We start from the raw sequence: 26,675 nt of genomic DNA, 5'->3' as shown, positions 1-26,675 counted from the left end.
AGAAAGTATAGCACACCCAAAAAAAAATAATAATAAAATAAAATAAAATAGTAAAGAAACTAAAGAAGGTAAAAATATATATATATATATTTAAAGTTATATAAAAGGTAGTTATGATATTATAAAATAAAGCATAGTGTATTAATGAATTGAATGATTTTCTTGTCATTTTTTTTAAAAGAAAAAGATAAGTGAAGTGCAATTGAAGAAAAATAAAGTGCTACGTGTCTCCTACTTTTATGCCAAACTATGTCACCCTACTTTTATGCCAAATGTGAATTAATATTAATATAATTCAACTATCACATATGCAAAAGAAGTTTAAAGGGCCTTAGGTGCCTCCATCTTATGCTCCTAAGTTTGAATCAACCTCTTATCTTTTTAACCGTTGCCAAGTATATATATATATATATATATGGGAAAGTAACTTTAAGTTCGACGAAAGTTATTTTTTTCAAATAATGTCAAACGGTAAGTAATATTCACTTAACGTAACATTAATTTACTTTGTGACGGGAATTGAAAATAGTATAAATATTGGATTTAGAATTAAAGTAAATTTAGATACTTTTACTCTCCAATTTCAAATTGAAGCTATATTTGTCTCAGTTTTCAAAAAACAATTTCAAAAACTTTGGAAACAAGAAATAAATTTCAAAGAAAAAAGACCATTTCTGAAATTGGTTCATTTTCTTTTCTTTTTTAAAACTTTGTTTTCGAATCTGCTTTGCTCATCCTCATATTTTTTGGATCTTATCAAAAGAGATAATTTTTTCGAATCATCTTTTTTCATACTTTTTTTTTAAAAAAAATCTTGACATAAGAGATAATTTCTTCAATAAATATAATTTTTTGGGGGTTTTTGTTCCAGTCAAAAGAGATAAAAAATTTTAATGTTAACTTTTTTTTGGTCCGGTCAAAAGAGGTAATTTATTCAACATATATATATATATATATATATATATATATATATATATATTGGTTGTGTAAAAAAAAATTATTTAAATTTTATTTTTTTTTTTTTTTTTTTTTTTTTTTTTTTTGTCAAAAGATACCTACAATATTAAATATTACAGATATGGAGAGAGAAAATTTGAAAGGGCTATTATGTCATTTAAAAAGTAATAATCATTTACTTGTAAATTTAGAGTTATAATTGTCATTTTATTTAAAATTGTAAGGCAAGTATAGAAAATGGAGTACGAATATCGCCTCCCTTTCTGAAATTGGTTCATTTTCCATTCTTTTTTTTAAAACTTTGTTTTCAAAACCTTCATATTTCTGTTAACCAATCATAATTCATAAATTTTTAGTTTTCCTATTATCTTATAATAGAAAATTGTTCTCAAAATATATATATATATATATATGAATGAAAGTAGTAGGCCCATGAACCAATCATGGTTTTATTTACTAGAATGTTATAGATGATAAACATGGGATGTCAGTTATCATGACCAAAGAAAATGACAATTTTGCTGGCATGGAGTAATTTATTAATAAATATCTGATATATGTACATATGTAAAAATACAAGTGGAGGATGGGAAGAGTAGTTGATAGCATGGGTCTCTGTCACAATGGTGGTATTGATTCTCTTGTAAATTCCTATAATTAAAGTATAGATTCCATATGAGAGACCTCTTAAAACATGCAATAATATCATGATTAATTGACATTAAGGGCTGTTATTTCCAAGGTCCAAAAGGCACACCATTAACAAATTCTTCTCATAATAAGTGGATTCCACATAGTGTGAAAGGAGATCTGGAGAAAGTAAAAATGGTTGTGGACGTAAGTAATTCTTAATACTAATGTGTGTGTGTGTGTGTGTATATATATCAATCTGAATTTGTTAGTCACAAATGGCCAAATATGATGGTTGATCAAACGATAAGGATTCAAGGATCAAGTTGTGTAAGCATTAACGGTCAGCCCAGCAAGTGACAACATATTGTTGTATTTTTGCTGAATATAGTGTGACCTTTCACAACCTCAAATATCACACTACATGAGTATTGTTTAGAATTAGGCAGCTTTGTCGGCAAGTTGGGCTTGAGAGACCCCACAGATATAGAAAAAAACAGAAGTGAGAGTCCTTAAAAGCACCCATAAATGATAAACCTTTGTGATAAGCACCAGCACTAGCAACTCCACCACCAACAACACACACCATTATCACAAGCTATATAGAAAGGTGGCCTTCTAACCCTTTTCTTCACTTCCAAGTTCAGGTACCTTCACCGGATTCCGGCAAACGATCTCTGTCAACAGGAAAGATGTGGCGCATGCTGGTTGTGATGAGGCGGAACCTCCAGAACATGAGGAAGAGTCCACGAGTGGCAGATGAGAACATGTTTGAAGGTGGCAATGGAGCTGAAGTGCCAATCATGGCACATGACGGAGATGGAAGACGGCCAGGTCGGAACGGGTTGTCAGTTGTCTACAGCGTCGTACGAGCTCCGCTCTCGCTTCTTTCCTGCTTTGCTCATCCTCATATCAATAGTGCTGATGGAGCCTGGGCGACTGCTGAACTGGCTCGGATATCAGATTTGAATCATCTTATGGTTAACGACAGCATGCGCTACGCCATCCTCATGTAGAACTGTAAGTAACCAGTGTTGGCTAAGGATCATGTGTTCCTTTAGAGGTTCTGCAAAGCATAAACGAGGATGGTTTTTTCTCTATGAATCAAGCTCATACATGTAGTAACAAAGAATAGCATATGTTTAGCAGATGATCCATGTTAATGTTTGTACCAATGATCTCATGTAGTAGAAAGTACAGATATACATACATGACTAGAGGTTTTCAGTCCATCAATTGAATTCCAGTTGGGTCGGTTGACTCGGTTGGCTTCTTTACTCCGATTAGTTTCTTCTTGTTACTAGCCTGTCATGGTACAAATGGGCATTGTCTTACCTTTTACACAATTTCATTTATATAAGGAATCATAAGACTAGAGAAGTGCTTTATAGTATTAAGGAGAAATACATGTCAGAAGTGAATTACATCAATCCATTTTCTTATATTAGCATTTGAATCAATAAATCCGTCCCTTTTCATAGTATAACGAAAAACAAAAGGAAGAAAGATGTCCTCCAGAGACTAAATTGTCACCTGATATCTAATTCTCATAAACTATCTATATTAGTACTTTTTAAAAATCACACAGAGCAAATCATCTTTCTTTCTCTCTTCCTGAGCAAAAGGGTAGAAATTTTATCAAGACTCAGAACAGTATATGCATCTTTAGACTAAGAAACTGAGTCTTTGTAGGGTAAGAGTTATACAGAGCAGTCACTGACATTGCAAAAAAATAAACTATTCAATATTAGTACTCCTTTTTTTAAATCACGCACAGAGCAAATCATCTTACTTTTTCTTTTTCTGAGCAAAAGGGCAGAAATTTTATTAAGAGTCAGACAGTATATGCATCTTTAGACTAAGAAACTCAGTCTTTGTAGGGTAAGAAAAGTTGTACGGAGCAGTCCTTGACATTGCAATAAGATCACCAAGATTGCTCTAAGTTAGAAATCTCACCGTGACACAGCAAGAAAGTCACTGGTTTAAAGTTTCATATCTGGCTCTTAATGCCATCGTTTGAAGTTCCCCCTGAGTGCATCCTTCAGCCAAATCAGTTGACGCGAACTTGCTACACAAGACTTGCAGAGTACCTAGATAATCACTAAGTGGGCGATGCCTCACAAGATCCAACGATATCATCATCGTCCCTGCCAAATTCAAACTAGTAAAAAATATAATTTTTTTCATAAGAAGGGTTTGGGGGTGAGAGGCAGAAACAGAATCAAAATGTATTAGAGAATACTAAGTCCAGTGTTTTGTGGTATCCTCTTCTGCAACTCAGTTGACAAATGTAGAAATAGTGTCAAGAAAGAACATTGTGCGTTTTGCATGCCCTTCCACCATTTACCTTTACCAAGTGTTAAACAAAATCTATTTAGAAATCTTCTTTCAATAAAATGAGCAGAGTTTAATCCCAACCAATTACACCTTGCAATTTTGATAATTGCAATGATTTTTTTAGATCGAATGTTTGCATACCCTTGCTTTGGCAAGATGCCGGACATTGCCTCACATCCTTCAATGACTCCATGCTAACTGCAAACCTTGGAAGTCACTTGCTGAAATGGAAAACTTCAATCATCTTCTGCTTCACCGCCATCTTAGCCTTTGCGTGTAGAAGCCAGCAATAGCCTCCCGCTATTAAGTGGCAGCCAGTAATATTAATCTGCAAAATATGCATGTGCCTTCCACATGATGCCATTGCAATAAATATCATTAACAATCTTTATTTTGTAGACGGACCACCATATTGACTCATATGTTGATGTCTTCAGGGGTATCATGGTGCATTAAAGATCGCAAGAAGACAGATGGGGAACGAGATGTGATTTGCACACATGAGTTGAATGTGTTTCAGCATTACTTTTGGAGAAGAGGAAAAGAGAAATATAATTAGAAATTTTTGTAAATTAGGTCTACATAATTATGTTTCTTGTTATTTTTGGTAATTTTTGGAAGATATTTTAGGATTTCTTAGGGTTTGCTTAATAAATTGCCTATATAAAGGCCATATGCCAAAAAGAAAATTTAGTTTTGATTGTTGAAATATTATCGTGGTTTGAGAATTCTCTGTCTTCTTCTGTCTCATAATTCTTGCTCCTCCCAACCCTTCAGTCTTTCCAACATATCTTTTCAATCCATCTTCTCATCCCCTTCATCTATCTTCTCACTTCTTTCTTCTAGTCTCATCTCATCTCATCTTCTGCTATCTCATCCCGTTCTTTCATTCTAGTTCTAAATACCAACCTATCCAACATCAAAGACCTAATGGAATTGGATAGTGTTTTTAAGTGAGAAGACAGCCCAAACAGTGTAATAATGTTTATGTCCATATTAAGTGGGACATGAGTAAAGAGTCAACTATTCCAAATTTGTGTCGCTTATTTTGATTGGAAATTTGGAACCAACATGCCCTTCTTGTGGAGAGTGCCACCCATGCATTTTAGCAGGAAAAATGATTGGTTTTCAGATAATTTAATCAATTCACCCAATTCTCTTGATAACATTCTTTTTTTTGGGTAGGGCTCTTGATAACATTCTTCCTCAAAGAAGAAATAGCAATCCAGTATGTCAATAGAACTTGAACTGTTTCATAGATGACTCTTAAATCAAAGGAATCTAAAACCAACAACAAATTATGGGCTAGGGGTTAGATAGCTGTGTGTTCTTATGACCATCTGATAAACATCCTGATTGAGTAATGTTTCCGCAATATTGCAAAGATCAGTATATGATGGCAAAAATAATGAGTGTTCATGCTTAATACAGGTCAACATGTTCATTTGTCAACCCCTACCACCAAAAATTAAAAAATATATACTTACATAAATAAATAAAACAAAACAAATTTACACATTTCACTTAAAAAACAGGTAGACAGTTGCAGAATACCTATAAATTTGAAGCCAAAGCAAAAAAAAAAAAATTGTACATTTGAAATTCACGACTTAAGATTAGTTATCAATTCATACTTCTCAACTTCTGTGGGACTCATCAACACTGATAAGGCAATAGGTGGAAGTAATGCATAAATGCTCCTTGTGCGCTCATGAGAGAGAGAATAAAATCTAGTAGTTGAACTCGAAAAGTTTAGGTGAACAATGGCTTCTTCAGTCATCCAAAATCTTTCTGACCATTAACCCAGGGCCTCATCTCAGTTTTAATTTTCAAGTATGCTGACTTTTGGTGCTCTACAAACTGCTTCACAGATTATGTTTTTACCAATATAGAGTTTGTCATATAATTCAAGTGACATGCCCTGTTCAGCAAAACATAAGTGGAAAGTTCTGGTCTTTAATGCATTTTAATCCCTAGCCACCAGAAATTTTAAAAATAAAAATATAAAATACTCCATTGATACAGATAATATAGTTTCCCTCTTGGCATTCATCCTGTGCCAATACGATTTTAAGTTTTCAACAAATTTTGGAGCATAATGGTTTTTATGGAGAAAAAATTGTGCCTAGAAAAGTATTATTTCCCTACCCTTTGATAGCATCACAGGAAATCATATCATTGGGTTCCTAGTAGTGTCTAGTAAATTTATGAAATAGAATTGATTAGTCATGAACTGAATGGCATGTTGAAAGTACAAATTGGAGAACTTTCCACTTCCAAGATGTCAAGCAAACAGAACCTTAGTAAACTTGCTTTAGCCGACAAAAAATTATTAGTGCCGCCCATGACATCCTATCTTGTTCCCAGGAACAAAAGAAAGGTGTCCTGCAACTCAGTATGACAATAAAATATTGTCAAGTATGCTAAATCAAAGTTATTCCTCTCTCATCTGTTTCTCGAATTTTAAATTAGTAATTTCAACAATTATATATTTCAAATGAACAATAGAGAAGAGGGAATTAACCATTGGAAAAACAAGGAAGCGACATCTGTTGAAGTTTAGACAGACCTTGATAAAAACATGTTCAGCTTTTGGAGAAAAATTCCTTTTCTTGTGATTCTATTGTAGAGTATAGCTTTTGTCTTTTTGTTTTTTTTTTCCTTGCTTTTTAGTAGATCTGTTAACTATAAAGAATAAAAAACAATTGAAGAAACTAGAGATGGACATGGTGCGCCATTACAATGATAAAAGTATTTCTGAATTTATTCTTAAAGGGGAAAAAATAAAATAAAAGAATCACTACATACTACATTCTTGTAAAATTATAACCAAAAAAAAATTACTCTTTTCTTTTATTGGTAAGAACACACACCCACTTTGTCCCAATTGACACGATCTTTGGCGTTTTGAGGAGATGCCATCTAAGCTACAGCCCCTTGGTACCAAAGATATTACTCACAGCCTTTTACCCATGATTGCAATTAGAATTTTGTACAAGGGATGGCCAAGTAAAAGGAGGCAACTGACTATTTCTAGAATTTCAACTTTGTATGCAACATTTGATTGCTGAGAAAATATAAGAGAAACTACTGTAAATTTCAGATTTTTTAACTTTCTTTCAGTGTCATCATGGCAATCAAATAACAAAAGACAAATTAATAATGATGATAAAAGTAACTATAAAAGTAAGATCCAACCAATAATCACTATAATATCATTAAATTAAAGTACCTTTTGAGGTCCTATCATTATGCCTTCCTTAATAAAGAAGATTGTTGAAGAGCTAAACTCTGATTCCCTCCACATTTATCTTTTCACAAGCTGAAAAGGACAGCTGAAATAAAGTAGATTATCACGAAATGAGGTAAATATGTGAGTCTTGATATTTACCAAGCAGGACTCGATAAAAAAAAACAAAAACAAAAAAGTAATGATAATTTTCGACACTATAATTAGAGTTTGGATAACTAGTAAAAACGTGGCCTCTCCATGAGGAGTTGTTCATATTTTGTCTTGTCATCCTATTATCAGGTGGTGTTTTATGACTTGGCCAATGACAATTCTAACATAAAATGAAATTCTTTTTATCAGAACACCTTGGGATGAGGATAAATTAAGTGGAGACTGAAAGAATTAAGTGGTATCATGTTTGTTATTGCTCACGCCTGCCTGGCCTTTGATGATTATAAGTTTATAACCTCAAAAGAGTAAAAGTATTTGAGTCCACGATTTTCAAGTCACCAATGGAATAGATTTTAACTACACAGCTAAAACCCATTTAATAAGTGGATCCAATCAATACCCCCTTGTATAGACATTACAACTTTGATGAAATAATAAATTTTCTCATTCTTCGTTACCTTGTATTTCATATCCTATATGTGTTTAAAGATTGACAATTTTCTTTCCCACCTTCTGGTCTCAAGAATTCAGATAAAAGTGACAAATTAGGTCATAATACGTTGATGGAAACATCCAATCCAACCCTAGACATAAAAACTAGATCGAAACGTAACTTTTTAAGGTAAATAATACACTGTACACTTAAGAATATATGCTTGTCTTCAACAAATCTCAATCCCACTACAATCTAAACACTGTTTAGAATGGACAAGACTATCCAGCTTCTTCTTTTGCATATACATCCTAGAAAGTATGGGCCACCAAATGGTCCTGATCTAATTGAAAACAATATAATGCTCTTGAAAGAATTTAGTGGAGTTACTTGCCACAAAAAATAAAAAATAAAAAAATTTAGTGGAGTGTCTTTGTGGTGCACTGCCACAAACATTTTCTTTTTTCCCCCACCAAACAGAGAAAAAAAGGTCTGTGGCACTGTTCATGAGTTTTATGACTTACTTAGTTGAACAAATTAAGAAGTTATCGACTTAAAACAAGTCAAATCTATAATATGTATATGAATTATCTTCAAAATACTTTTTTCTACAATAGGTATATTTTCCTATAAATAGAATGTTTAAATCAGTTGCTCAAATAAAAGGTATAACAATTGAAGAAAAACATGCACTATGTTGACAAGAAAACAAATTAAAGGCGTAAAGCTCTACACATGCAATTGCCAGCTTTTGCACTTAAGATCATTACAGCTAAAATTTATTGCATTAAAACTTATTTTGATAGGAAATTCTCACAGCTTCAGTGTCAAATAACTTTTCATACCGACCAACAAGGGAAAGATAAAGAAATTAGCTACACGAAGTACACAGAACAATGATGCAGAATGGAGCTCTTCAATTTATTGTGTTCATCTGGCTCTCAAAAGGAAAAGCTTTTCAAAGTTAAAATTTCATTTGATAAAGGGATGAACAACTGACACTGGTAGAAGTTGTGATATGAAAACTGAAGGTTGGGAGATTAATTTATTTCAATGTTAATGGCAATGTATGAAGTTATTTGATCAATATATATGGGATCATTTCTTATAACTCAAAATGAGAAGTTTGATTCATACGGAACTACAGAAATAGAATTGGCAATTAAGATTTCTACTCTGCTGCAATTTGAGGACATAAGAGTAGACAATTTTTTGGTTCTTCTGATTTGTGTATACATGGAAACTTTCTTTGCATCAGAGGAAGCCCATGGTTAGGCAAGAATGAGCAACGGGAAAGGAAAGAGGATAAGAGTAACTTCATAATACCTTTAATCATCCTTTTCTCCTAAAACTTCTCTATGAAATGATTTTCATATGAGTATTTTATCTGACATAAAATGACAGATTCATGAAGAAAAAAAAAATATGACAACATCTATGTCCATATGGGTTGTTAGTTTCAGAAATCTCTCAATTAATTTACAACTTCTTGTTCCACAAATTTATTGAAATATAAAACGAAAATAAAATGCAATTTTGAGTTCAGGCCTCCCCTGGTGGTGTATTTCAGCAGACTTGAGGCTGCAGTACATAGTGAGTGATGTTTTTCTTCGCTAAAATATATTAAAACCATCCAAAATGAAAAAGAGAAAAAGGGAACATTTAACTTTGATCAAACTAACTCAAGGAACGAGGGAAAATAAGGAAAAATAAAAGGAACACCCAAAATTATATTATACACCCAAAAAAAAAAAAAAAAAATTGATAACAGTAAAGCTGTCATCAACTTACTACTTAGGATGAAACTCTTCTACCTTAGAGAAAACGAGTTTGCCCTCTGTACACTCAATTGCAAATCGAGCAATTAGGCTGACTCTGCAGATTCTCCACAAACAGCAGCCCTAGCGCATCAGATATGGTAACACCATAAATTAATTCACTCAGAACAAAGCCAGTTGGCTTGCCCAATGCACATGGTGAAGTAATTGCATAAGTCTGAATTAACAGTGAGAAAAAAATCTGCGACAGCACCACCCAGCGTTATCATCAACAGCACAATAAGCTTGGTCTTCTAGCACTTTTTTAGATTTGTTGGTAAGTCTGGCTAGCCAAGATTCCCATTCAGCTCATCAGCTTTCATCCTATGAATTTCTGACTTGAGAAAAAGCATCCTTTAGTTGTTGAATTAATTTTTCAAGATTAACATAGAATCAGCACCAAACTCCTACAGTTTTCTAAATACACAAGAGTCTTACAAATTACCAAAACTCCAAGTATAGAAGTAGGGAAACTTCCGGTCATGGTGACAATTTCTGCTTGGACAGATCCTGGGACAAACTCCTAATTGCCCCTAGTATCAAGATGTCACAATACATATACCAAGATAATTTGATTCTCCCATGCTAGGTTAGCAGGCTTATATGCACTTCGCTTCCAACCAAAACTCTTCATTTTATACTGTGCATGGTCAGAACGATTGACCTCAAAGACTACCCCTGCACCATGAATATCTGCACCCTGCCCAGGTGTCCCAGCAACAATAATTGGCTCATATACCAAAAAAGAAACTAATTGCTGTTGTGATAAGGTAACACACCCAAACAAGCTAATGAACATCAGTACCGTGACTCTTCCTTCTTTAATCGCTCAATTACAGAGGTGGAACACCAAGGTTGGTGACTTTGTAATCAGTGAACTGTGAAGCAACCTATTTCAGTTTACTATTTTGACCAGCAGCCTAATTTCATTCCCCATCCTGCATCTCCCTTCTGAATACTTCGGTTCTGGAGATTCCATGAATTAAATTGCATTGTTTCAGTTTCATACTTCCAAACTTGCAAGCGCAATGTGTTATTCTTGCCATCAACTCAGCCTAAAAAATGCACACTTACATGAATCCCCATGAAAGGAATAACAATATCAAAACTTATACGAGCATCTCTAATTCCAAATTATAGGGCTCTTAATTGTCTGTGATAACTTATTGAACTGGCAGAGTGATGAAGACCCTAAGGCTAGCAGCCTAAAGACCTACACTAGGCCAAGGGTCTAGCAGCCTAAAGACCTACAGTAGGCATAGGCGGCTACACTAGGTGTAGGCGGCTAGCTTAAGCTGCCTTTTGACTGTTTTTGACTGTTAATCTGCGTCCAGATGAGGCTGCACTTTTGGACTGTTTTGACCGATATTTGATATGCTGCTGTTTTGATTGATATTTTATTTGTTTGCTTAGGCAAGAAGGACTCTCCAAGATACTTTTGTATTTCCTTAGTGGCTAAGGAAAACTTTTTGATGCCTATAAATAGGCATATATGTAACTCATATATTCAGACTTGATTTGAGACAAAATATTGTTGAGTTCAGTTTTCCTTCCCCTGATCTCTTCCCCTCTTCTCTCTATCTGTCTCTAGTCTTGCTCTCATCTCTTCTCTTCTCTTCTCTATCTCACTTCTACTTCTATCTATCCTGCATCACAGAAGCAAATTAAGGAAGCCTGGGTAACACCCTCTAGGGGAGAACATAAATAAAGTCTAGCGGCGTTGACACCTCGACCTGGGCTTTGATGGTTAGTCTCCTAAGGAGCTTGACTGTTCCAATTTTTAAAGGAGCTCAAACTCCTGTCACTGTCTGCTGGAAAGAGGAAGTAGGGTTACCACCTCAAAATAAGTCTCAAGAGAAAGTAGGCTATTGTACATGGACTCCAATACATGCTGGGTGCAGGTATGTATCTAAGCATGGGACGTGTCAAATCCCCAAACAGGACACATGGAAACTACTAATATTCAAATTATACAATTTAATATTTTATTTTCTGGGGTACAATAATGTTGTTGCAATAGCTTGAAGTAATAATATAATAAAATTGAATTATTGGATACATTTTTTAGGTGCACGTCACACTAGAAGTGTCATACACATATCCATACCCATGTCTAGAGTTTTGTGTGGCTGATATGGTTACTTCACCTACTTTTGAAGAGTCCGTGTAACATGAGGCGATACAACTATAGGCAATGATATGACAATAAGGAATTTATAATGCTTATGCAAGCACACAAACTAAACCACTAATCTGATAGTATAGGAATAAATAAATAAAAGTAGAGAGTCTGCATTTAGCAAAAGCATCCTGCATCTCCTTTCTCCTTTCTTAATTATAACATGCTCATGAGTCATAATAGCCTACTCAAGTAGCAAAATATACTGCTAACAAACTTTAAGATGAATATGTGCTGCTACCTCAAGCTGCTTCTCAGGAAAACAATAAGCGCTAAATTCAGGGAGGAAAAAAAAAAAAGCAAACACCAACAGCAACAATAGACTATGTAAATGCACATATGACATAACTGACTTGTGTTCATCATCAGAAACCAACAGACCATGTCAATGCACATGTGACATGACAGATTTATGTTCATTATCAGAACAGGAGAACATCCAGCAAGTCTACTTGGATCCTCTCCAATTTTGGAGATGCACTCTTTTCTAGATTAATCTTTCGCATAAGATGGTGCATGATACCATAGTGGCAAGCGGCCAATAAATACAACACATTTATCATCATCACTATCCTTGTCTTTATCTCATACAAATGGGGTCGGACATATGATTTTTTTTTTTTTTTTCATTCTTTTCTATTACAAGTCATTTCACCTGTTGTATTTATTTTCTGAAGTCATTTCCAATTCATTAATCCCTTGTTAGTTTTGGTTGGCCCCTATCTCTTACCATCCATACAAACTAATCTTCCTTTTCTCACAGGTGCATTTGCAAGTCCACATGAACGTGTCCATACAACCTAAGATTGCTTTCTCTTACTTTATCACTAATAGCAGCGACACCTAATTTCTCCAACACATGTTGATTCTATTAATCTTATCTCTTCTAGTCACTCCTATCATCCATCTCAACATTCTCATTTCAGCAACATGAAGGTGTTCTTGTTTCAAACACAACGCATTTATTAAAAAATATATATATAGAGATTTTTCAATACCTTGTAACTAACTCTGAAGCACCAAATTTGAGATTTGTCAATACCTCGTAACTAACTATGAAGCGCCAACACTTCAAAGGAGTTGTTGCGTCACTGTCTGACAATGTGCTGCGTACAAGACGACTCCTTCACATAAGACCCCTAGAAACGAGTTGGATACTTGCATACAGAAGACGCAAAAGTGACCTGTGATACCAAATACATGTAGAAGCGGAGAAAGGGAAGAGATAGAGAGAGAGAGGAGGTGGAGGAAGAGAATATAGAAGATGAAAGAGATAGCTGAAATTTAGGGAGGAAGATCTACAATTATTATTCAGTCCTAAAAGAAGGGGGGAGCAGGTATCCTATTACAAAAGGCCTATTTACAAGCAAGCCCAAGTTACTAAATACTCAAAAACAGATACTGCCAACAGATAAATACCATATATAGAATTAACTATTAGATAATCATACTGCTAAAATTAAAAGAAAGTACTAAAATCTCTCTCTAACCCCAGGCTTGGCATAGGAATGAATGATGTGTGGAATGTGACTCAAGCTACCTCAGCAATTCTCTCTGACCGAGAAGAAGTCGTCTCTGAAAAAATATGGTAGTATGGCATAGCTTGAAAAAGCTCAGGATCAGTGAAGTAATACTCCTCATATGGATCATGTTCCACAGTATACTTGCTCTTGCTCTCTGGAAAAACTTAAAGTTAGTCACCCTTCCTTACTAAGATGTATAACATTTCTTTCACATCCTGGAGGATGATCGCAAACTAATGATACCTTCATCACTCAACTTAAATGGAAGGATAGAAATAATCGCAGATTTACTCCAGTTTTATCAAGAAATTTGGTTTTTAGCTCCTTTTCTTTGATATCAAAGCAGAAGAGAAAAAGAATATAGTTGTAAAAGGGAGATATAATAAGGGAGTATAGTAAGGTATACGATAAAATTAATCTATGTGAAAAAGATATTTGTTGAGCTTTATCTTTCAAGTCATTTTTATAGTACACAAATATGAAGAAATGAATCAAGATTATATAATTGTCCAACACAAAATACAAATTAAACAAAATGTCTTTGATGCATCCGTGTCATGATGCTCTTTTAGTATTTATTATATCAACGTATCCAAATCGTGGCATGTCAATATATGTGATACCTAGCAGACTACCAATCCAAAACAAAGACCGTACATGAATGTAAGATCTCACAACTACAATCTTGTGAAAAACCTATGGGCTTCAAGGACAAAAAGAAGATTTTTGCCTTTATCCTGAACATCTCAAAAGTAATTGACCTCTACAAACAAAAGAAAAGGAATAGCATTTGCAAATAATTGTTGCATGCATGACCTAACACCACATGAGTAGCCAAAAACCTGAACACAATTGGGAAAACTACAGTGTACAAAAAAAAATGGGTAATCATGATTCTACTTATTCATGTCAAATTAATTACCAATTCTGTATGTTAAGAAATCCGTATATATTACATTGGGATCTAAGATACAATATCATTGAAAAATAATAATAATTTATAAATAAAATAAAAAAACAAAAAAGCCATATATTGAAAGATATAGAAACATACATGCAAAAAAATCCAATATTTGGGGACTAAAATCCATAACAGTAAAATATTAAATACATGAAAAATTAAGTGCCGCATGTTCATTGCTTACAATGTAACATTCTTCATAATACAACATTTTATTCCATTGCAGCTATACATAAAGCGAAACCAGAAACTTTATATACCTACATAAGTTATAAATGCTCCTCATTTATTCATCAAAACAAACAAATAAATAACAGTGTTAAACAATTGTTTGAAATATTTATTCTAATGTGTCAATTCATACCTAGGTTCCAAGTACAAATTCTAAAACTTTTAGGGCCTATTTAGTAACAGGAATGATTCCTGATTTCTACTGTCAATTCTTAAAAATAAGAAGTAAAAGTAAAAATTATGTTTATTAATATAATTTTACTTTTTATATTTTAGAAAGTACTTTCACATTTAATGAAGGAAAGAGAAAGTGAGGATTTGTTACTTTCTCTACTTTCTGTACTATTCCTAGGAATTACTTTCATACTGTAGCACTTTTTATTTTAATAAATAAAAAAAAACTCAAAATTCAGAAATCACACATCGCCGATACCTCCTCCACACCATGGCCACCAACACCAAAATTAGGTATCACCATCACCTCCACCCACCTCCTCCCCACCATACCCATTGCCACAACCATCTCTCTCCTCTCCCATACACATCAAAACCCATCAATAATATACCCGAATCAACTTGAACCAATCACATAAAGGCGAATCGGGGAAGACGAAGTCGACTCTCCATCATCGGCGGCAAGTTGTTTTCACGTCCTTTCTCAACGAATTCCAGACAAACTCTCTGAGACCCAATAAGCAATTTATCGCTGAATTGAAAAACCCATCGTTGAAGGCTGATTTGATCTTGTTAGCTTAGAGATAGCTTCTCAACTAAATTGTTTTTGCCGGAGCTGTAACTAACGTTCATCCGTCAATTGGGTCTTCTGTAACTGAGGTTCATCAACTGGGGGGTCTTCGTGATGTAGACCAGTGACCAAGCTTATCACTACTCCTCCTCTCTTTTATATATATATATATATACACACACACACACCCATACATACTCTGTATCCATCCTCATCAAACCCAGATAAAAATATATATATATTAGAGAGAGAAAGATAAAAAGAATTTAGAGAGAGAGTTAATAGGAAAAACAAAATTATAATCAAAATTATTAAAGTTACTTATTGTTTTTTGCTTTCAAAATATTAAAAATAAAATCTTCTTATTAAACATCATTTTACTTTCTATTTCAGTGCAAGGAATGAAAATTATGTTTTTACTTTTGGAGAAAGTAAAAGTAAGAAAGTGAAAGCGTAAGTAAACGGGCCCTTAAAAGTTTCATTTCCAATAATAAATTTTCTGCACGCCTTAAAATTTTCGTAAGGGAAAATATATAAGAATCAATTCCCTCTTGTATAGACGAGGTGGACAGAAATATGAGATTCTGGGCATCTTGGAAATGAATTATTTTTCATAAAGGAGGCAAAAGAAAGCAGAAGAGAGACTCCAAAAATCCTATTCTAAGTACCTATAAAAGAAGAGTTATATAATAAAAGGCTTAATATAGATTTTTCTAAAACATTACAAATAATTAAACTGTAAATTCAAAGCACGTAATGCGTATTACACATATCATACTGTCTGCTCTATGTTTATGATAAGAAATAGCCCAGATGCGATTTTACCAGTAATCTTAGTTGCCCTACTTATCAAACATTTGTATGTATTGTAAAATTTGCACAATTACGTTTACAACATTAGTTTTAAAGATGTTTTTTTAAGTCCGACAACTGCAAATCATGCTACAACTAGTAATATGCCCTTAATCTCCTTAAGGATATTTCTAAAGCTAATAGCATATAAGAACTAAATTAAAGGTATTAATGATAAAGCACATTGTTCCTTCGAGAACAAAAAAAAGAAAAAGAAAAAGAAAAGAAAAGCATCCATGAAAATACCATAAACAAAAGTAAGATAAGACTACATGTCACATCTCCAACTAAATTCACTCTCTCTCCTTTGATTTACTTCTATCGATTTCCTCTCCTAAGTAGTTGCAAATGCCCCATTTTAGTTGAGATGCCAATTACTATATGTTTCCTCCCATTGGTGAAACCAAGGTCTCCATGTATTTAACAATAAGAACTGGCCCAAAAACACGAAGATTCCTATCTTTCGCAACTTCCACGTCATACAAAACCAATTGCCCATTGTCCCTCTCCATTATAAGTTCACCATCATCAATAAATTGTATTGGTCTCACGACTTTATTCCTTTGTTTAATTATAAATTGTTTAGCCCATGACTCTACAATCATACTCCTTCATAATCCATACATCACAATACGCTAAACAATTGTCATTCAAACGACAGTCATAAACAAACAGAGCTAGAGATTCCCTGAACCTTGCAAGAAATTTGCGCTTAAAATAGTCAACATAGTGAAACTTTGGCAGCATTATCTTGTCAAACTTATCTGAACCAATATCAAATGACCAGATAAAATCATGATAACCACAATTCACATCCGTCTAAGAAGCCATCCAATGCAAAGCTCCATTCACAAATGCCAGTGACAAACTAATGACCAAGCTGCACCGAATATTGGTTTCAACTCTTCTCCAAGAATCTGTACTTAGAGAGTACACCTCAACATCCAATGTCTCGCTCTCCCCAGAACAGAAAATTCTTACCACTCTGTAGTCATTAATCTTAGAGTGAAATGCAAATCCAAGACCAACCACCCTTAATGGACCGCCATATTTTTTGAAGTAACCATCCGGAAGGATTCTTATTTCATGGATGGCAAGGTTCCACAGAGTTCAAGAGAAGACATGAGCCAGAAGCATCTGATTCTGTGAGACAGATTAATCCATGACTAGATTCCACTACTTGAAAATAACCTGAATTAGTTTGAACTGGCAGTTTTACATCCTCAAACTCATTAAAAGTTTCATTACTTCGAAAAGAGTAAATTTATTTCCTTACGTCCTCATAACTTGCAATAGTAAAGATTTCCAAACCAGATCTTACCTGAATTCCATAGAAATTCATTTCTTCCTCAGAGATGAAAGGATGTTTTAAGATAAAATAACCAGAATTGTTCATGATAGCTCGATACAAGTGCGCCTTAATAAATTTTGGGTTACTGAATAAACTGTACCATGGTTTGCACACGCTTTTAAATTGAATGATGGACCTAACCGGTAGCCTTAGCAAGATATCATCCGCAATTTCATCTGGAGGTCGCTTGACACTGAAACTTTCAGGAGTTCCAACCAATGGGTCATAAGTGACTCCATAACGAGAGGACCTCAACCTGCAAGTGAAGAATCAATGCAGAGAAATGAGGGATCTTCGTCTATATTGTTTGATTAATACAGAATAAGTGTGTCCAGAAATGACAATTAAGGAAGGAACGATGCTCAATTATAAGCACATACAGAGAGGAGGACGGTGACACGCAATGCTAGAGACCGGATGATCCAAGACACAGAAGGTATTTACCAATCAAAGGTTATAATTATACACGTATGCATGTATCAGAGTGGAAACATAAGACATCTACAGTGCATCTAAGTGGGAAATGGGATTCCCAACATTTATTTAATTTTTTTTCAAGGATGGGGATTTCACCAATAAAGAACCCTGTCCCATCTTCTCGCAAAACTCGAAACATGATCTCACACCAAGTCCCAACCCTGCTTAGTGAACAAGAAGTGAACCAAGATTAAATTACTAAACAGAGAAGAAGAGTACGGTCTCTAAGGAAAGGTCGATTATGATGCTGGTAATGTAGAGGGTGATAATGATTACGTGAAGGAATTGATAAGAGGAAATCCAAAAGATTGTAAAAGAAATTAAATGACATGAACAAGTAAACTCACCTTTGCTAAATTCGGCAGCAATTCAGGACGGCAAGATGAGGTGAAGCGAGATGACGGCACTAGAGAAATTAGGGTTAGGATGTGATAATGAAACTAAGAGAATAAATAAGCGAGCAATAAAAACACATTAAGAAGGGGAAATCAATTATTTCAAAAAGAAATAGGGACACTACGGTAAATTGATACATTGTCAAGAGAGGCCGAGAGATCTTCCTTAAACCTGTCCCCACACAAGCCCAAGCAGGCTTTGCTCTCTATTCTCAAACCCAACCCTATGTCATTTACAACTTCCAATACCCATCCCTGTCAGGTTACCCAGTAACTGCCATTACTATTCGTCACTGGATAACAAACAACTATACCATCATCATCATCCTTGCCTTAATTCCATACGAATAGAATCAGCCAAAGAAAGTAATTAGTGGAGGACAAACTATATACTGTAGAAAAGTGCATAGAATGCCATCTATTCGTATCTTAGGCCAAAAATTATCATTTGTTACAACAAAACCAAGACATATGCACACTATATTCTTCGAGGTGCCCAGTCATTTATGTCATCTCACGGTGGCAATCTCAAAAAACGAAAATTATCACAAAGAAAAATGAGTTCCAAAATCATAGCGTGAAATTTGTTATAGAATTCAGTTCACAAAATCATGAAGTGGCACATTGCTCTTAAAGTCATCCAACCATGTCAAGGATTGTCAATTCTTCACAATGAATTAAATTCGTGAGATACTATGCTTTCTATAAATGTTAACCGTTTATTTCCCAAATCGTGTATCCATAAACATATCAAGATGAAGTTTACAACCTCGCCAAAAAGTTTTACTTTAGTCACCGCATGTAGGACAGAATTCTGACTTGGAAAGCTTGATAATTAATAATAATCTTAAATAACCAGCTGTTGGTACAACACTAAGTCATGCAAGGAATTAATGCAACCTAAATCCAACAACTGGTAACTCAACTTTATGAAGGCTTAGACTTTCTAAAACACAACATAACTAAATTTGCAGGTGGGCAACTGAATTCTTACCATTTGAATTTGAAGTGGTGTGACCAACAGCAGAACATATAAAGGGCCTCCAAGAAGTATTAGAGCGATGAGCTCAAAGGTTCATCCCTTCCAAAGGACCCACAAATTCTTAATGGCTATTCAATAAAAGAGCATCACACTGACATTGCAAAGCCATATTCTGACACAGCTTTAATGGCTAATAGTTTACAAGGTTTCAGGGGAGTTGACCTTAGATTTGACCAAGGCCTCATCTATGGGTGAAAACTCCAAACCTCAGAGGAGGGCTGAGTAATTCACCCAATATATTAAATCCATCCAAAAAGAAATAAGGAAAAAGGAAAATTCATCTCAGACCAAATTAACTCAAGAAAAGAGGGAAAATAAGGAAAGGGGGAAGCAACACCAAAATTTAAAATACTAATATGGAGAGGAGAACCTAGAAAAAAGCACCTTATTCTTACTCACAATTGCAAATGGAGAAATCAGGCCGACTCTGCCGTCACTCTGCAGCTTCTTCACTAGCAGCACTTCTAGCTCATCAGATAGGTAACCATAAATCAATTCATTCAAAGCAAGCCCAATTGGCCTGCCCAATGCACATGGTTAAGTAACTGCATGAGTTAAATCCGAATAAACAATGAGGAAAAATTGTGAGACAACACAATCCTGGCTAAAAGCTTTATCATCAACAGCCCAATCAGATTTCTATTCTACACTTCCTTAGATTTGTTGGCAAGGCTGGCTAGCCAAGACTCCCATTCAGCTCATCAGCTTTTGTCCCATGAGTTTCTGACTTGAGAACAGCACCCTTTAGTAGCTTCTATTGATTTTTCAAGATTTAAATAGAGTCGGCACCACTCCCCTACATTTTTCTAACACATATCAGTACAGAAGTAGGGAAAATTCCAGTTATAATGACATTTTTTGCTTGGACATGAAGTGTTCCTGGGACCAACTCCAAATTGGCCCTGGCCCCTACTATCAAGATGACACAATGCAGATACAGAGACGATTTGATTCTCCCTAATTGGTCAGCAGGCTTATGTACTTCACTTCAAACCAGAACTCTCCATTTTATCCCGTGCATTTTCAGAAAGGTTGAGCTAAAGGACTACCCCTTCACCATGAATCTCTGCAGTCTGCCCAGGTGTTCCAGCAACAATGACTGGCCCATATATAAAAATAAATAAAACTAATTGCTCTTGTGATAGGGTAGCACCCAAACAAGCTACTGAAACATTAGTTAGTACCATGAGTCTTCCCTCCACAATCTCTTAGTAGGAGAGGTGGAAGACCAAAGTAGGTGACTTTGTAACGAGTGAAGCAACCTATTTCAGTTCTCTTTTTTACCAGCAGCCTAAAATCATTGTCCATCCTGCACCTCACTTTTGAATACTTTAGTTCAGAATACCCCATTAATCAGATTTTCCTTAAACCCAAACTTGCAAGCCACAATGAGAAATCAAAATTTGCATCATCTTTTAGGTACTTCCATTGCATCTTGGGCCCCATCCATATGGGATAAAGACAAGGATGATGATGATGTACTTCCACTGCATCTATGGTATATATCTTTTTCTATCTTTGTTAAAAAAATCTATTGTATATCACCAAATATGGACAATCCATCATCTATATGCACCTCAAATACGACAATGTACAAAAAAGTAATCCAGGATCCAAAAATTAATAAGTTCCACTTAGGGCATTCACAATGAATTTAGTATAGTAAGATACTTCGAGTATGACATTATTATCAATGCAATTGAAGTCAAAAAATGAAGTAAATCGTGCATGTTCACTTATACTGATATGTTTTAAATAAACTCTTCCAAAATAAAAATAAATAAATAAACAAAGTCAAAGAAGGAAAATCAGAAATGTTCTAGTTTTAGTCAAATTTGTTACGCATATAGTACTACAGTACCACGAACAAGGAAAGAAAAGATCCAAAAGAGTGCTTTGGTATGAGCAATAAACATTTACCATCTAGATTCATCTTCCTTCCTTTTGGCTCTTGCATTCATGTAGTAATTGGTAACCTGCATCGTTATTCATGGCAACACTAAGTTAAAATTTGTTTCAATTCATGGTTCTACAACATAGATAAAATCTTTAACATAAGTTACAAGCTGAAGAAGTTTAATCTTCAATGCCAAAAACATCAATATAAATCAATTTTGCGCAGGCTAAGCACTACCAATATTTCAAACGACTAAAACTTCATACAGCTCACCTCCAATCGGAACATGTAAAGCAAAGCTTAACACCAAAGCATGTTTCACGAAAAAATCGATCCCACGTTCCCACCCATGGACATCAATCGGTAGTGTAGACATTTGCCACATAAAAAATTGACCCCTCTACAGTACTTTGCTGCTTTGCTCTTTGTTTAGAAGATATGGGCACCTTGCTTTAGGACAAAATCCAACTTTTTCTTCTGTTACATCTTCGTTATATATTTTAGTCACCCACATGAGTAACTGCTTCAAACCAGGATGGAAGCTTGGCAATGATGAGCTTCGATTACGTAAAACTATAGTCTGATTCTTATATTGGAAGTTCACCATTTTCCGAAAGCATAGAGTTCAAATATGCTTAAACCCTTCAAAATTTGTGGTGAAACAATTAGCCCTAGACTCTTCTAACACCATAATCCTTCATAACACATATCTCATCTCAACAAGATCATCAAACGAAAAAGAGTCTGCGTTCGAAAGATGGCAGCAACTCAATACTCTCAGAATAATCCTTCAAATGTAAATCTACGATCACATCAACTCTATTGGTTTTTGTCACTTTTGGACAAAAACCTAACCCTATTATAGGGATGTTTGACACATTATCTGGTGAAAGGACTGGATATATATATAGATACGAAACGGAGAAGCATTCTAAAATATGAATTCACGATACTAAAAATACCGATTACTAGGAACTCTTCGAAATTAGGGTTTTCTTTCTTCTGGATGATCGACTGAGGATCCTGGAAACCGTGCTAAAATGAGCTGGTTTCATACGCATCCGCAACGCCTGAGGGATTTTCCGGGCAGTCTAGTTAGAGAGCTATAACGGTGTCGCATCGGAGTGCATCCCAATTCCTTTTACCATATTTTTCTTTGGATATTTTGGGCTAAGGTGTAAACAAATATCACCTTTAATATATTTTTTTTTTTTACATAAGTGCGTTAAGTTTGATAAAATCACTTATGTGAAAATAAATAAATGGGCTTAGGTCACTTTTTTTTTGGTTACAAATTTAGTGATGTGCCTGCTAATGATATTTTAAAGATATAAAATTTTTAAAATATCATTTTCTCTTCTAATAATGTCCTTATATATAAGAAGAAAAAAAAATAAAGAGACACATTAGTCATTTCACATTTAATTATTTTTTTATCTTTTTCATTCCGTTATAGAGGGACACTTTAATCTTTTCAACATCCAAATGTTAGGGATTTTTCAGAACATATAAAATTTCGAAAATATCATTTTCTCTTCCAATAATGTGTTGGACCAAGAAGGAGGGTGAATTGGTCAAATCATTTTCAAATGAAGCTGAAAAATAACATAAAACAAGTATAGATAGCAAAGCAACAGATTTTACAAGAAAACCCTCTCAATTAGGGAAAACCCTGGGTCTTGGCCTCTGCCAATGCAAGCATCCACTAGTTGTAAGTAAGCTGTTACACACTTAGCTATCTCACACTCTGCACACACTTGTATCAGAAGTAGACATTAGTTTTCACACACTTCACTTCACACACTAGCTCAACAAAGTGTATACAAACACTCCCCCTGTCCTAGGCAACCCTGCCAGGACCAAACAAGCTCTCTAAGCTCACCAAATACATTATAACAAATGTAAAATAGCAATCACAGATACTTTCTTCAATTGAAATGAAAACTGACAACTCAGTATTTCAGATTACCACTTCATACCACCAATTTTCAGCAATTATGTTTTGAGGGGTAAAAAGGGAATTCAGCAAAAACACATTCTATGACAAAGGGTTAAGAACTGAAAATTGCTGCAGACCAATTTTCTATCACAAAGCCAACTTCAACATGCAAGATTCATCAAAATACACTTGCTAGAGGATTGAAAACTTATCATACAACAAGGCATAACCAATCAGTGCTTGAATCCATGAAAATCTCAGAAAAGACCTCAGCAAGGTGATTGATATCTGTGTCAACTCTCTGAAAAGACTTTAGCACCTTGGAACTAAAGTCCAATACTCAATCCAGCCCTTGCAGTTGTGAAAAACAGAAGCAGCAACATCTTTTCTGCTATAACTATCACATATCTCGAATCAGTAAGTTTTTCAGGCTTGAATCATCACCAAAAACTTCAAACAAACTAGTTTAATCAAGGCTCTCGAGTTAATTCAGGCTGCAGCTCAAAAACACTCCTCTCTCACAAGGCTTAAACCCTAAAAGGGCTATAACAACATATATATATATGGATTTACAAAGTGCACAGACCTTCATACACCCACATATTACGCCTATCACCTCAAGCCAATCATTGAAACAGTACAATGCAGATATTTCCAAGAGCAAGAGCCAATTATAGAAGGCCACCTTAGCAGATTTGTCCCTATGCACACAAAAGTACACACATACACCACAATGTTGCAAATTCCATTCAGCTTGAGACTTAGTCACTAAGAAATGCAATATTCTTGAATGTTCACTTAATTTAGGACCACTGAAACGTGTCACATGGTTGAGCATAGTAAGAAATGACCAGAATACCCTTGCAACAGATTTTTAACTTCTTAGCTAAGAAAAATCCTGAAAGTGTATAAATGACAATGCTGATTCACTTAGGTCAATCCAGTGCAATGCAGCATCCAAAACATACGTGTATATGTTGAATACAACTGAGAAATGACAATGCTACCCCTGGAACCATTTGTGATAGTTTACATGAACTAAAACCACACAATTCTCAGCAAATTAAGCAAGAACAGATAGATGAGTTGTGATGAATACATTAAAACAGTAATGAGGGATAAGTCACTGAATAAAAAATGACCACACTATCCTTGAGGCTTATTTCAAACAACTTTGACAATGAAGAAGCCATTTGAAACCACTGCCACTCTTATTTTTGACATTAAAGAGGCAAACAATGTCTTAATGAACTTACAACCAACAATCTCCCCCTTTTGCCTTTAATGACAAAAACTTCAATCATAAAATAAGACCTCAATAAAGTAGACTTAGCCAAAGTAATACTAAGCAAATTAGCAATAACAGCAAGTAAAAGAAGGGATAGTTGAAAAACTACCCTTATTTTAGTCTATTCTCCCCCTTTTTGACATTAAAGGACAAAAAGTGAGAAGGACCAACAATGAGAGGCTTAGAAAGGGGGTGGAACAACCCTGAGAAGATCTCTGAGGGTTGAAAATCGTTGAGGGAGAAGAGGTTTGGTCATGATATCTGCCAGTTGATTTTCAGTTGGTGAGTAAGTAATGTTAATGAGGCCTTGTAATACCCCTAGTTTTTAAAAGGATAAAATGGGAATTAAATTATGATTTTTATTGCATTTTTTATTTAATTATGTGTTTTATGTGATTTATATGTTTTGTTCCTTAATTAATTAATGGTGATTTTGTTTTATGTGTTTACTTAATTGATTATTTGTGTGTATTTAAATTAATTGTTAATTAGAAATTGTTTAAGTTAATTGTTTTTGTGTTTTGAATGATTTAGTTAATTATATTTATTGGTTTGTTTTTCCTTTGTTTATTTGTTTTAAATATCATTTTTTTAATTATTTATTTAATTATAATGGATGTAACTGATTGGTCATTTGTTAGTACAGTGTTTGCGTATATTTAAGTTTAGGGTTTTAATTTATGTAATTAGGGTAGCCGACGTATGAGTAGGCTAGAATTATGATTAGGGTTTTGCATGAGTCTATATATATATAGGACAGTTTGTGTCTACAAGGGTTTGGAGAAACCCTATTCACATAAGAATCTGTAGAGGTAAAATAGAGGGAAATTTGAGAGAGAACTGAGAGAGACTTGAGTGAGACATATAGAGGCTCAAGGAGGAAGAAAGGGAGTTGCTTCGGGATGGAATCAAGGAAGCAATAGAGGAAGGGAACAGTGATCAGAGGATTGGAAATTCTGCAATTTAAAGACGGCGAAAGGTTTCAAACTGAAACCTAGAGGCAAGTTTCACTCTATCTCCTTCCTGTAAACTTGTGTTCTGTGCATGCCTAGCTAGACTGCAAGGGTTTAAATACATGCTAAAATTGATTAATCATGCATGCTTAACTGGATTAAAATAGAGGGTATATGTTTTTAGTTGCAGATTCTTATTTTGAATGATTGTGGAAGTTTTGATGCATAATTGAAGGTTAGGTTTAATCCTTGTATGTTAAAACATTTGAAATAACTTAGTTTGGACGTATGGGGCTTAGGTTGAAGCTTAGAGGCCTTAACAATGGAGTTTTAGGGTTTACAGGGGCTGAACGGAGGAAGAAGACGGCTTCAGCACCAACTTAGCCGACTCAGTTGGGAACTGAGCCTACTAAGCTAGGAACTCAGCCGACTCAGTTGGGAACTGAGCCGACTAAGTTAGGAACTGAGCTGACTCAGTTGGGAACTGAGCCAACTAAGTTAGGAACTCAGCCGACTCAGTTGTAACTTAGCTTTCTCAGTTGGGATTTTTGGTTTTAAATGCCCAGTTTTGCGTATTGTTGGTTCTTAGGCTGTGTTTGGACTGTACAGAGTTTTTATACTTTGTTTAAACTATTCTAAGTGATGTTTATGATGCTTATGGACTTGTAAAACAATGGGAAGACATCAATTCATAATTGGACTAAGGAATGGAGTAAGGTGGATTTGAGGAAAAAACCTGTAGGTTGTGCACTGTTTATTTAACGAACTTATTTACTGGAACCTAAAGGTTAATCTATTTATGATTTGATACTATTTAATCATATTTAAACAAAGTTATAAGTATAGTGAATTACTTAAAATTAACTATGCTTGTTTTGGAATAAATTGGTATTTATTTGCCGTCGGGAGTTGTAGAAGCGTTAGTTACTTATTCTGTTTTAGTAAACTAAATGGACTAGTATGGAATTTCATATAATGTGCTCAACTTATATTTTTCTGTGTATCATTATGTGATACTCTGGATTTATGTCTGAGGATGAAATAGACGTCATGAAATTTAAATGATAATTTGCATGCCGTTAAGGACTGAGGAGGATTTAATTCCTAGTTTTGTTCTAGTAGTTTAAATGAACCAATATGAAAGAATTGGTTAGAAATCTTAATGTAATATGCTCAGTTTAAAATTCTAAATATTATTATGTCAGGCTATGGATATCAATTGATGAACTGCTAAAAATTTCTGTTCAGTCAATGATGGGGATATG

The 26,675-nt window shown here is 34.6% G+C and overlaps 2 protein-coding genes across 10 annotated transcripts; one reads left to right on the top strand and one right to left on the bottom strand.

Annotated features, from left to right (window-relative positions):
* Nucleotides 1–1,924: 1,924 nt before the first annotated feature.
* Nucleotides 1,925–4,633, top strand: LOC132307439 (uncharacterized). Its single transcript, XM_059805197.1, has 2 exons — nt 1,925–2,607; nt 4,362–4,633. The coding sequence occupies exon 1, from the start codon at nt 2,280–2,282 to the stop codon at nt 2,601–2,603; it is 324 nt and encodes a 107-aa protein (XP_059661180.1). The 5' UTR covers nt 1,925–2,279; the 3' UTR covers nt 2,604–2,607; nt 4,362–4,633.
* Nucleotides 2,512–22,384, bottom strand: LOC132307437 (putative F-box protein At3g17270). Of its 9 annotated transcripts, none has more exons than XR_009482226.1 (9): nt 21,504–22,384; nt 21,254–21,309; nt 18,244–18,302; nt 9,575–17,675; nt 7,157–7,259; nt 4,066–4,252; nt 3,544–3,934; nt 2,798–2,892; nt 2,512–2,653 (listed from the first exon to the last, which is right to left on the bottom strand). XR_009482226.1 is itself a non-coding variant. In XM_059805194.1 (3 exons), the coding sequence occupies exons 1-3, from the start codon at nt 21,516–21,518 to the stop codon at nt 17,333–17,335; spliced, it is 414 nt and encodes a 137-aa protein (XP_059661177.1). In that variant the 5' UTR covers nt 21,519–22,384; the 3' UTR covers nt 16,289–17,332. The 9 variants fall into 9 exon arrangements, 2 of the variants coding, with proteins under 2 accessions (XP_059661177.1, XP_059661179.1); XR_009482227.1 differs by adding an exon at nt 19,733–19,853 and having other exon boundaries at nt 2,613–2,892; XR_009482230.1 differs by having other exon boundaries at nt 2,613–2,892; nt 9,575–9,911; nt 17,520–17,675.
* Nucleotides 22,385–26,675: the final 4,291 nt, after the last annotated feature.

The sequence above is a fragment of the Cornus florida genome, unplaced genomic scaffold (assembly GCF_030987335.1).
Source record: "Cornus florida cultivar Cherokee Brave unplaced genomic scaffold, ASM3098733v1 CherokeeBrave_3.0.0_Hap2_Chr05, whole genome shotgun sequence".
Taxonomy (NCBI): Eukaryota; Viridiplantae; Streptophyta; class Magnoliopsida; order Cornales; family Cornaceae; genus Cornus; species Cornus florida.
This window is presented reverse-complemented; position numbering and strand designations above follow the sequence as displayed.